Source organism: Emiliania huxleyi (assembly GCF_000372725.1).
Source record: "Emiliania huxleyi CCMP1516 chromosome Unknown EMIHUscaffold_119, whole genome shotgun sequence".
Classification (NCBI taxonomy): Eukaryota; Haptophyta; order Isochrysidales; family Noelaerhabdaceae; genus Emiliania; species Emiliania huxleyi.
Genome location: NW_005201403.1, coordinates 247793 through 260258, shown reverse-complemented (window position 1 = coordinate 260258; position 12466 = coordinate 247793). Strand labels below are relative to the sequence as shown.

General features: G+C 67.5%; 2 protein-coding genes across 2 annotated transcripts; one reads left to right on the top strand and one right to left on the bottom strand.

Moving 5' to 3' along the window:
• Positions 1 to 3837: 3837 nt before the first annotated feature.
• EMIHUDRAFT_224760 (hypothetical protein) lies at positions 3838 to 5560 on the top strand (the record flags this gene model as incomplete). The annotated part of the gene is made up of 7 exons (XM_005790727.1): positions 3838 to 3976; positions 4046 to 4224; positions 4291 to 4507; positions 4890 to 4929; positions 5002 to 5056; positions 5212 to 5346; positions 5501 to 5560. 7 exons carry the CDS (start codon positions 3838 to 3840, stop codon positions 5558 to 5560), a joined length of 825 nt encoding a protein of 274 aa, XP_005790784.1.
• Positions 5561 to 10017: 4457 nt separating this feature from the next.
• On the bottom strand, positions 10018 to 11557 carry EMIHUDRAFT_224757 (hypothetical protein; the record flags this gene model as incomplete). Its single annotated transcript, XM_005790726.1, has 2 exons — positions 10018 to 10279; positions 10533 to 11557. The coding sequence occupies 2 exons, from the start codon at positions 11555 to 11557 to the stop codon at positions 10018 to 10020; spliced, it is 1287 nt and encodes a 428-aa protein (XP_005790783.1).
• Positions 11558 to 12466: the final 909 nt, after the last annotated feature.

Sequence of the window (12466 nt, the reverse complement as noted above, 5' to 3'; positions counted from 1 at the left end):
CGATCAGAGGAGGTTAGGCGAGGTTAGGCGAGATTTGGCGAGGTTAGGCGCGGTTAGGCGAGATGCCGCGAGATGCCGTGAGATGCCGCGAGATGCCGCGAGATGCCGCGAGATGCCACGAGATGCAGCGGGAGGCAGCGAGATGCCGCGAGATGCCACGAGATGCAGCGGGAGGCAGCGAGGTGCCCCTTTTTGCAGCAGGATGCCTCATTGTGTGGCTGTTTATGCTGCCTGCTTACGGGTTGGCTTGGAGGGGTCAGGAGTCAGCTTAAGGTTGCTTCAGTTGCTCTCGGCGACGCCCGATGCGTGCGCCGGCGTGGGGAGTGTGCGCGCGCGTGTGTGAGATGTGGATTGTGGCAGGCCTGCTGCTGCTGGTGGGCAAGTGTGCTCTGTGTGCGGCGCTGCGCTGGCGTGCGATGCGCGCGTGCTGTGCGCGTGTGCGTGTTGGAATCGCGCGTGAGTCTGCGTGTGCTGCGCGCGCGCCGGCGTGTGCTGTGCGCTGTGCTCTGTTGTGCGCCTGTTTGTGCAGCTTTGAGGCGCAGGCTTGGCTGGCAGGGCTGCGCGGTGGGCTGCGGCGCGCTGCGAGTGGTCGCGCGCCTGCCTGATGGTGTACGGCGGCCGCGCAGCCCGCCCGACCGGGTCGTCGGCGGCCCAGGGCGCGAGCATGCGGTCGGCGCTGCATGTGAGGCTGCTGCGCGGCTGGCGCGTATGTTTCCGTGCGGTGAGGGACGCGCGTATGTGTTCACGCTGCGGGCGCGGGCGGGCGCGGGGGGCGGCGTGGTCTCACCGCGGTCCGACGTCGGTTGGTCTTCGGCGTGGCGAGGGCGGGCGCGCAGAGAGGCCTTGCCGCCATCGCGTTGCCGCCAAGGAAAAAGTCGAGATACTGCCGTTATTAGGCACAAACCCGCCTCTGAAGACACATCTGTAAGTCTGGTGCACTGGCAGGAGCCATACGCGCATAGGGGACGCGTGCTAGCTGACTGTAGCCAGCTTCCCGGCCTCCGGCGTCTACCGGGAGCCTCCCGGACCATCGACCTCGGGAGCTCTCCCGCACCGTTTAAGCGTTTAAGACCGTTTAAGGAATTGGCGGCCCAGCAGCTCTTAAAACTTGCCATGGCAAGTTTTAAGCCGTTTAAGCCGCAGGCGCCCCAGGGCCCACCCTTTTAAGCCTAGGGGTCCCCTAAGGTAACATTCTTTTCGGGAATTGCGCGCAATGGCACTAGGAACACAGCCCGACCGAGGGAGCGGCGACGGACCGCGACGGTGTTCGTGATTGATTCTTCAGGGCGTCGGCCCACGGGCTTAGCGCTGGCGAATAGAGGCCCCGCCCACCCAGGGTACCCTCTCCGAGGACCCATTTGGCTCTTTCGAGGACTCGCCGGGGCTCTGCTCCAAGAGACCTCGAGAGAGCGTGCGTGTGCCTCTACTCGCCAGGGCTTAGCGCGGGGATGATCTCCTTCATGCGACGTATCGATTAAACCGAAAGAGTACCTAGGAGCTAGGCCTAGCCTAGGTACATGTATTGCAATACCCACACCAGTGAGGGAGGGCGAGACGATCGAGGGGTCCCGTACCATGCGGAATCGACCCTATCAAGTGCTCAAGTGCTCAATACTCGACAATACGAGTAGAGAGAGAGAGAGAGAGACGTACGAGTACCCAATAGAGAGAGAATACACCCAATACGAGGTGGACGTACGCGAACGAGCCAATGCTGTTCTCGGCCCGCTCATCCCGCACGCCAAGGCTGGGAGCGGCGCACGACGCCGGCGGGGCGGCTCGCGCAATCCCAGCCGCCACGCCAATCCTCCTTGCCTCCTTGCTCTCTTCCGTCCTCCCTGCTTTTCCCGCGGCGGCCATACCCGCCACCGCCGCCCGGCCTGAGATTGCCCTCGCGTCCACCGCGCCAGAGGCGCCGCCAGAGTACTCCGGCCTGCGAGGCTCGAACAGCGAGTATGGCGAGGCGTACGTGGAAGCGGCGACCGCCAACCTCTTCCCGCCCGACGTCAAGGAGGACATCGTAGTGGAGAAGGGGCGAGAGGCCGAGGCTGAGGTGGCACGGCTGCTGGCAGCCAAGAAGGCGGAACGAGACCGCAAGGCGGGCAGCGAGGCGGCAGGCGAGCAATCTACCCGGGACGAGCAGGCCGTGGGCGATCGAAAAGCCCGACCGGCAGAGCCTTACCTGGCTGGCGCACTCTTCTCTGTCGCGCTGCCCCTTGGGCTACGGCGAAAGAGTGGCACCAGCTCTCTGGAGACGGCAACCAGCGGCGACGATGAGGGCGAGGTAGCACCTTTGCCACCGGCCCCAGCGCCAGGGAGTGCTCCTGAGGCAGGCCGAGGGACTGGTGTGGCCGTGCGGGAGATGGAGCCCATCAAGGGAGCGGTGCTCGAGGTGGCGACGTCAGAGCCGGCGGTAACCGAGAACGCAGTGACAGACAAGGCAGTGGCCGACAAGGAGGCGAGCGGCAAGGCGAAGGAAGCGGCTGCCAAGGCAGAGCGAGCGGCGAGCAAGGCGGCGGCTGAGATTCGAAAGGCGGCAACGCGGGCTGCGCAGGCCGAGGAGGCGGCGATGGCGGATCGGATCCGCTCGGCAGTCAAGATGGAAAAGGCCGCCAGGGCATCGAGTGGCGGCGCGACGGCGGCGCCACAGCGCCTCCCCTGGTTCCGTGGCGACCGAGTTCCGGGCGCAAAGGAGCCGGGGACAGAGGTGCCCTCGCGGCGCGGCGCCTTGGAGAGGTATGAGGCGGACAAGAGGGGGGATTGGGAGGCGGCGGAGCCAATCATTGACTGGGAGGCGGCTGAGGCTGCGGCGAAGCGCGCGAGAGCGGCTGAGGCTGACAGGGACGGAGCGCCGGCGGCGGCGGGGGGGGAGGATAAGACTACTGCGCTGAGCGGGGCGTCCTCGATGCAGGCCGCGGCGGTGAGGACCGTCGAGACTCCGCCGCCAGATGGGTTCGTCTGGGCCGACCTCGAGACGGCGGCGGCGGCGGCGGCGGCCATCCAGGTCAAGGAGGAGAGAGATTTGAAGAAGGCGGCCGCGGCACGAGCCATGGCGCTGCAGGCGTACGTCTCCGCGCAGGATGCAAAGGTGGCAGCGGCCGCCGCGTCCACGGTGAGAGGGGCTGGCGAGGAGCCCGCAACGGCCGCGGCGTCGGGCGTGAGGCAGGCGCCCGCAGCAGCAGTCGTGCTGGTCGCAGCAGCCGCAGCAGGGCTCAACGCTGCCGCCGCGCTCCTCGCTGCAGCCGCCTTCCTAAAGGTGTTTTTGTCTGTTGCCGTGCCGTTCGCCCTCGCCGGCTCCTCACTGGTGCAGGCCTGCTTCGCAAGCGTCGCCACGAGGACGGCCATCATGGCCTCGAGGCTGGCGGGGCTGGCGTAGGACTCATAGCGTTCGACGCCCAGAGCGGCTGAGCTCATATAGCAGTGGGACAGCACACCCCGGTTGCTTTCAACATGCATGAACATGTTTATGCTAGGATCTCCCTACGTGGCTGGGTTCACACATCACAGCGATTGTAGGAAAATGAAGGGACCAAATCACGGTCGCCCCCCCCCCCCCCCCGGGGGGCGGCCTTCCGACTCGCGCCTTCGCTTCACGGGCACTATTGTTGAAGGATAGTAGTGTGGCAGCGTGGTCGGAGGGCGCCCGGGTCGCCCCGGAGCGGCCCCGCGCGGGGAGGTGGGTGACGTGGGTGGAAGCCCTGGGCCGGTGCGCGTGTAGTAGCTTGCGCGCCAGGCCAGAGGGCGTTGGCACCCCGCTGCGAGGCGACACCGCTCCCGCCGGCTCGCCCTCCTCCCCGCCACTTGCATTTTCTGGCTGGCCGTGTACCAACAGCGGACATGAAGCTGCGCGTCGGCCCGCTGGTGGCAACCTGGTACGCAGCCTCCATCGCTGCCATCTGGACCGCCAAGATCGTGCTGCAGGAGCTCGCCTGCCCAGCGACCCTTGCCGCCGTCCAGTTTGCCGTGGCAGCAGCGGGTGTGCATCACACCACCACAAGCAATATGAATTTTGCCTCTCCACAGCACGAGCGAGCCTCCGCACCAGGCACACGCTGCCTGCTGCCGTCCTCCTCCCGCGGCCCGCTGAGTGACGTCGAGCTGCGGGCGGTGCGCGGCGTGAGCCTGACATACACGCTCGGCTTCCTGCTCACCAACGCCGCCATCGCCGCCGCCGCGCCGAGCTTCGTGGAGACGGTCAAGGCGGCCGAGCCTCTCACCACGGCAGTTGCACGGCATGCCGCTGCCGCTCCACACGGCGCCTCTCCAAGCTGCAGGCCTCGAGCCGAGTAGGTCGCTCTTGCCGGACTGGTGCTGGGCGAGCGGGAGCGGCCCGCCACCCTCCTCGCCCTCCTCCCGATCGTCGCCGGCGTCGCGACCGCTTGCTCCGGCGGCGGCGCCTTCAGCGCCACCGGCGGGGCCCTCGCCCTCGCGTCGAACGTCGCCTTCTCTGGCCGCGCCGTGCTAGCCGCGTCGCTCGACCCTCCTCATGCGTTGGTCAGCTCAGTTGGTCAATGGATAGGCCGCGCCGTGCTGACCAAGTCGCTCAAGCGCCGCCATGCCGGCTCGCCCGCCACCCGCTCGGACGCATGCCTCTTTTACCACGTCGCGCGCGGCAGCCCGGCTCCTGCTCCCGAGGTCACCCGAGATGCGGCGAGATCAGCCGAGATTGCCCGAGACTAGGCGGCCTGCTCGTGCTCCTCCCAACGGCGCTGATCCTTGAGGCGCGGCCGCTGCTGGCGAGCGCGGCCGGCGGCAGCGCCGCCGGCGCCGCGCGGGTCGCTTGTCTATTCGCCGCCAACGGCGCGGCGCACGCGCTGTACAACGGCGTCAGCTTCGCCGTCGAGCTGACCCGAGATTGCACGAGATGACACGAGGTTGCCGGAGAGCAGGCGTCAGCTTCGCCGTCCTCGCACGCGTCAGCATCGCGACGTGCGCCGCTTGCTCCGCACCCCGAGGTGAGCCTGAGACTGCCCGAGAGTGCCCGAGAGTGATCGGGATTAGGCACGCCGTGCTCAACATCCTGCGCCGCGTGCTCGTCATCGGCGCTGCGGCGGCAGTGTTTGCGACGCCGCTCTCGGCGGCCAACTGCCCACCCTAACCTCGATCCTGACCCTGACCTTGCCTGACCCTAACCCTGACCCTGACCCTGACCTTCACCCCGTACCCTGACCCCGAACCTAGCTTCACCCTGTACCCTGACCCCGAACCTAGGTGGCCAACTGCGCGGGCGTCGCCACGGCGGTGGGAGGCGTCGTCGCCTTCGCGCGGACCAAGGCGCGCGACGGCAACAGCAGCAGCGGTGGGGCCAGCGGCAGTGGCAGGACTCGCACAAAGGGTTTGCTTCCGGTGTGAGTCACAGTGAGTAAAGTACACAGTCAACTGTCAAGCGCTCAGACGTCTCAGTGTTTTGCCGTTTTATTTTTTAGGTGCCGATATGCAGAGGAGATAATGCACACTCTGTTACATGATGTATGAGGCATGGGACACTTGCACGTTGCAGGATTGCTGCGGCCTGCGCTTGCCAGGCGCAATTTTGCTGGGCGACTGCGCGCCGGGCTAGACCGTAGTAGAGGTGTGACGGTGTCCCCCGATTTCGCCGCGCTCGGCGAACCTCGACAGCGCTTTCGGTGGCATGCAGCTCTTTGCGCCTGAAGCCTGGAGAGCAGCTCCTCTGCTGCTCACACACTCTGCACAGTTGACACAGCCTACTGTGCGGCTGCCACAGCTGTGACAGCGATGGGCTCGCCCTCACTGGCCCTCAGTCACTTGTGCTGCGGCTTGTGGGAGCGACACTGCTCGGCGACTGCCGGCACACTGTGAGACCGTGGGTGTGAGGTAAAACCACGCTACCAGCGCTTGGTCACATCGGCCCCGAGGTCAGATCCATCTACTCTGTTGATGACAAGACTTGTGTAATGGCTGGAGCCGAGCAGGAGGGCCCAGCGCACAACCCCTGGTTGGTCAACTCAGGGTCCACACCCTACCTAGGTACTTGAAACAGAATTTTACAACAAAACTCCCTCGCACGACTTAAACAGCCAGGTCACAATCAGAACGAACGTCAACATATTCAACTTTGCCCAGGCCGCAGGCGTGAGTGAGGCGAGGCGTGCGTGACGGCGCAAGGCCCACACCCCCAAGATTCCACTCGCGCGCTCCCAGACACGGACGCGCAAGCGTTAAGCGCACGGGCAGAAGCGGGAGAAAGCTGTGTGGAAGGCCTTGCAGCTCCCGGACCCGCCATGGCCAATGGAGCACCCACCAAAGCTGTTGTATCGCCAGGTGGACCCGCAAGCGGGCGAGTTGCAGATTGCCGGGCTGTGGGGCCAAGCCGGGTACGAATTGACGGCGCGGCACTGCCGCGTCAGGGCGTTGAGCGAGTTGACGTTGAAACTTGTGTATCTGCCCGTGCGCGCGAACTCGTCCAGTGCCTGAATGTCGCAGGTCAAGCGACGCTCGCGGCACACCGACGTGCAGCTCTGGCCGAGGTGCCTTGGATCCAGGAGTGCCACTGCTGCTGAGGGTAACCGTAGCCACCGTAATGCTGCTGAGGGTAACCGTACTGCTGCTAAGGATTGCCGTGTGGGGTGCTAGTATGATGAGACGATGACTGTGCACACGGCTGCTGAGGGTAGTACTGCTGAGGGGCCCGTAGTGTGGGGAGTTGTCCTGTTGGCTGGCCAAGTGACCGGCGAGGGCACCTGCTGCAGCGCCAGCCAGGACCCCCAAGAAGTGGCTGGCCTTCTTCTCCTCGGGCATCTTCGGGCGGCTCCGCCAGCTGGAGGCGACGTTGTCCACCTTGCTCGTCGGCCGGGCCTGCCGATCCGCGAGCAGGCATTCCGCCTCCCCTCGAAATCGTGCACAACGAACGTCCTTCCGTCAATCTGGTGCGCAGGGAGGCCCGTCAGAACGGTGAACTCGCCAAAGGTGAAGTCGTCCGTCGTCGTGTAGACGATCGGCGCCGGCCCGCCCGCCCACGGGTCGAAGGAGCCGTCGCCGTTGAAGAAGTGGCCGAGCGCGTCCTCTTTGCACGAGCCACCTTGGTGGATGTGGAGACCACACGAGTTGTGTGCGTCGCCGGCACCGTCCTTGCACCTCGAGTCCACGCCCGAGAGCATGAACATGAAGGTCTGAGACGCGACGCGGCCGGCGTCGTCCGAGGTGATCAGGCCGACGGTGCCGCTCACCTCGGCGAGCGCGCCGTCTTGCTGCTCATAGTTGTAGTAGGGCACGAAGCCGGTCGTGCTAAGCGGCTTGAAGGTGAGGTCGTCGATCAGGAGCGGCACAGGGTAGGCTCCGCCCCACTGTGATTCGAACTGAGCGACGGCAGGACCCTTTGAAATCATGAATGGCGGCGTCCGGTGAGGTCCCCACGGCCGGGGGTGGTAAGTGGGTGATAGGAGGGCCATAAACGACCATCACACCGGCCATAGGACCCCTCCACCCCCCCAAACACAGTCCAAACCGGCCCCGGCGGCCGGCGGGACGCACGCCGGCGAAGCACCGTCAAGCTGCTGTACGGCCCCGGCATCGCCTCCCCTGGCTTAGCTCTCAGTCAAGATATTGTGCACATGGGTGGCCTCTACAATATACTCACTGACACTGAACCTCCCAGAGCTCGTCCCGGTCCGCCACGGCCATCCTCGTCCTCCGCGGCGCCGGCTCCGGCCCCTCCGCCGCACTGTGATGAGCGTCGGCAGGACCCTTTGAAATCATAAATGGCGGCGTCTGGAGAGGCCCCCACGGCCGGGGGCGGTAAGTGGGTGATAGGAGGGTGATAAACGACCATCACACCGGCCACCGGACCCCTCCACCCCCCCAAACACAGTCCAAACCGGCCCCGGCGGCCGCCGTGCAGGCGGCCGCCGGGGCGCACCAAACGGCCCTTCACGGCCGCCACACGGGCCACCACGGCCCGTCCCGGTGGCACGGGTGCCGCCGCGCACCCGCCCGACGCCCCCGGCCCGCCAGCTTCCGCTCTGGGGGGCTTCACCTCCGCCAGCGGGCCGAGCGCGCCGCCTTCTCGCCGCGCTGCGGCCGCACGCCCGAGAAGTGGCCGATGGGCGACCTACGCGGCACTAAAATCACGACTAGAAGCGCCGCCCGCCAGCAGGCAGCTTGCCCGCCGCGCGCCGCGCGCCGCCGCAGCCCCCGGCCGGCGCTGGAAGGGCTATGCCGGCCGGTAGCCGCCGTCGCGCCGCCCGGCGGCCGCGTGGGCCGCAGCGGTTGGGGAGGCGGCGCCAGGACGCCCCGAGCGTAGCTGTGAAGAGCCTGGGGCGCGGGGTGGGGGTCGGGGAGGGCGACGTGGGCGATGGTGGTGGCGTGGGTGCGCGGGGCCGGCGTGTGGGGGCGCGGGGAGGTCGGTGGTGGTGTGTGGGAGTTGGGGCTAGAACGGAGGAGGCCGGCCGGGATGGTGTGAGGGAGGGGGGGTGTCGGTGTCGGAGGGGGTGGCGGGGCGGGAGGCGGCGGTAGCGGTGGCGGCGGGGGCGGCGACGGCGGCGGCGGTGGCGAGGGCCACGGAATAGGCGGCACCCAAGGCGGCATGGGCGGCAGAGGCGGCGAGAAGGGCGGTGGCGACGGCTCGGCAAGGGCGGAGGCAGAGGCGGCGTGGCGGCGCGTCGGCGGCGGTGAGAGCGGAGGGGAGGGCGGTGGGGAGGGCGGTGGCGGTGGCGGCGGCGAGGCCAGTCGCGTGGGCGGCGGCGAGGCAGGTGGCGGGGCCGGAGGCGGCCCGGAGGGCGGCAGCGGCGGCGCGGCGGCAGCGGCGACGGGCGGGAGGGTGGGCCGGTGGCGGCGTTGGGCGAGGCGGCGGCGCGGGTGGCAGTGGCCGGGGCGGCGGTGCGGGTGGGCGGGAGGCGGCCGCCGACGGTGGCGGTGGCGGCCGGGCCATCGGCGGCGGGCGGCGCGGCGGGTGGGGCGGCAGCGGGGCACGAGGAGATCGTGCCGGGGGCAGCGCTGCGGGGAAGGGAGGAAGGGGCGGAGGGAGGGAGGAGGGGGGGGCGGCTCGCCTGCCGCCCTCGAGCCGCGACAGCCGGTGCCGTGGCCGGCCTGCCGTCGAACGCGACGGGGGGACGGCCTCATGCCGCCTCACCGCGAGAAGCGGCGGCCGGCCGCCACCTCAAAGGAGGCCTCTCGAGCGCAAATCACGCGCGAGGCACCTGCCGGAGGGGGTGGGGTGGTCGGGCGGTCAAGGGGAAGGCGTCTCCGGTGGGTGGGCGCCGCTCCCACAGCGCGCGGGGCGGGGAGGCCGACTGCGGCGGTGATACGGTCGCGCGCGCGGGGCGTGGAGGGCCAGGGAGGTGGAATACGGGGCGGCGGAAACTTCCGATTTTTTGCAGTTCTAATTAGCCCGAGGCTGGCCGGAGAGGATTGAGCCGTGCGATTTTTGTTTTTCCGCTGCTCCAGCCGGCCAGCCGTGCCTACGGCGGGAAAAGGAGCGTCCGATCCGGTCCGGCCCCGGCGGCCAGCGGGAACGCCGAGCGCCTCGGACGCCAAGCGGAAACGGCGTTCCGAGGCGGGGCGCGGTGGCGATCGCCGGTCGGCGCCTTCGCGGCCGGCCGGCCCGGTGGGTTGCCACGGCACATGCGCCGCGCGCCGTCGCCAGGCCCCGCCCCCGCCCCGCCAGAGCAGCGGCGAGATGGGAGGCGGTCGGCGGGTGACATCGGCTCTTCGAGCGAGCTTTCAGCTCACTTTGACGACGCTAGGAAAATCAATTCGTGGAATCCAGTTCGAGATGCAGTGAGGCGGAGCCTACCCTGCACTTGCGGCGGCGTCGTTTTTGGTCGTCGAGCGGGAGAGGCGAGAGGCAGGCCAGCAGAGAGGACAGGGACACAGGAACATGATTCGAAGAGCGAGTCCGCCTTGACAGAGACAACCCCAATCTTGACACGGTCGTTCATGACATGACACCCCGGGGGGGGACAGGGAGAGAGATTTTTTCGGTGTTTTGGCACCGAGCACAACTAAGGTAGAGTACCGTAACACTATGAGAGTCACCTGGCAGTCCGCCTGCGGACCTCCTCACGCCAAGGCTGACCGCTGCGCCTCGTCGCACCTCTCCGCCTGTCTCTCCACCCGCTCCTCCGCCGTCTCTCGAGCGAGCGCTTGCAGCGCCGCAACGCCGCCGACCCGGTGCCACTGCTCAGCGCACGCAGACGAGGAGGTTGCGAGGGCCAGGAGGGCGGTGATGATTTCTCTGCGCCAGCCATCATCCTCGGGCTCATCGAGCCGCGCCAGCAGGAACGAGAGGCAATGGTCGTCAGCGTCGAGGGTGGCGCGATTGCTAGCCACGACACCCTCGTGCGTGGCAGGAGCCTCCGACAGCCGCTTGAGCTCTCCGAGCGCAGCAGCGTGCAGCGCCGACGTGGCGTCGCCAGCAGTCTCCACGAGGCGAGCGAAGGCACCGCGCGGCGCGCAGATCAGAGACCAGCGCTTGCACACGGCCGCCGGGTGCCCGCACAGCTCGTCTTAAGGAGCACGCACGGCGCAAGGTCTGGGTCCTCCAGGATGCGGCGGCGCAGCGAGCCGCAGCTCACTCGATGGCCTCGAACCCGAGCTTCCTCAGCTGCGCGATCTGCGCCGGCGTGAAGTCGTCGGCGTCGACGACGTCGTCGAACTCGAGGACGCTCCACTTGACGACGACGGGCGGCTCGGGGACCGAGAAGCGCGTGCTCAGCGCGACGAGCACCATCCACACCACGTCCAGCGTCTGGATGATCGCGAGCGGTATGGGCGGGTCGACGCCGGTGCGCCCCTGCGCCTCGTACATGATGACGTCGATAAAGTAGAGGATGGGAAGGCAGAGCGTCACCAGGCCGTAGCTCACGATGTAGACCGTGTGCGAGCGCTTCACGTGGCCGCTCTCCCACGCCTTGCCCCAGCGGCACTCGACGTAGTTGCCCAGCTGGCAGAGGTAGCGGAAGGCGACGGCGGTGGAGAAGATGGCGAGGTGCGCGGCCCACTGGCCGTCGGGCGGGCCAACGAGCCACAGGAGCATCCACCCCATGCTCGCGAGCCCGTGCAGGTACGTCGTCACCAGCGAGAAGCGCTCGGCTTTGCTCGTCTTGCCGTCGTCGTCGCGCAGCTTGGTGCGCATCGCCTCGAGGCTCGCGTAGGTCCACGCGAGGTGCACGTCGTACGACATCGCAAAGACGGCGATGTACGACGCCGGCGCGTAGTCCCACCCAAAGCACGGGTTGAAGTGCCCCACGTAGACCCGCGCCGGGTGGTCCCACACCTGGGACCGGTCGTAACAGACCGTGACAATCCAGCACACGATTAGCGTCAGCACCACGAGCTCGTTGCTCGCGGCAAAGTAGGCCTTCGGAGATACGACGCCTTGAGGGGGCGTCATGAGCAGCCGATACAGCGCGAAGCGACTCCTCGAGAGGGCGTCGTGAGCGGGCGTCATCACCAGCTTGCACGTCGTCTGCGGCAGGAGGGTGTCGTCGTTGGAGGCGGGAGCGCCGCCCGTCGGTCGCAGCGCATCGCCCTCCAACGCCTCTCGGAGGACCTCCTCGTCGGCGTGTTCATCTGCTGGCGCCACAATGGCGGTCGGCATGCTAGCCGCAGTAAGCCACTCCGCCGCAGGCGCCGAGTTTCGGTGACGTCGGAAAAAAAATTCGGAATCTACCCTTATAAGTCTCTCGTGTCGGCGCCGACGCTCTTTTAACGTAGAACGTCCCAGCTGAACACTCGAGAACACCGCCCGCCGACGATCGATCAGTCCACAATCGTCGGCCCGCAGCGACCCGCAGCGATATTTGTAAATGGATGCCGCCGCCCCCCCGGCCCCTACGGCCGACGCGCCGATGCACGACCGGCCTCCGTCGGACGGCTCTCCGGCCTCTCCGGCCGCTGCCGCCCGCGCTGCTGCCGATCCAGTCCCTCTCACGCTCAGCGATATCCGCACAACCTACGACCAGGCACCAACTCCTGGGCGTTTACGCTTGACTACGAAACCATGCAGTGGATGCAGCTCGATCAAAACGGCGACGCCAACAGCTGGCCCCTGGGCGAATTCCTTGCGCTCAGGATGAGGTGCGAGCCATGATGCTCGACTATCAGCGTGCACCAAGTCGCTCACATTCCGTGAGTTCGTCAACGGGCCGAACTCTCCAAGTCGACGGCGATCTCGAACTCCGACAACTGGACCGGTGCACCAGCCGTGTAGGACGATGGCTCCCTCGACGACATCCCTTCATCGACGGACGCCTTCACCGCCGCCGGCCCTGGGCCATCCAGCGCGGCCTCCGACGGCCTGCACGTGATCGAGGTACAGAAACGGTGGCTGCCGCAGCTCACACCCTAATCGATCTGCCTTAGGCACGGAGCCAACGGGTTGAAAAGGCGATAGGAGAGGGGAGAGCGCCGGCCACATCGAGCGAGCGCTGACGTGTAAGGTGTCTGCGCTGCTCCGGTGTGTGTGGGATTTTGCCTCCCCCCATCTGTGCGGCGAGGTGTTTGCGGT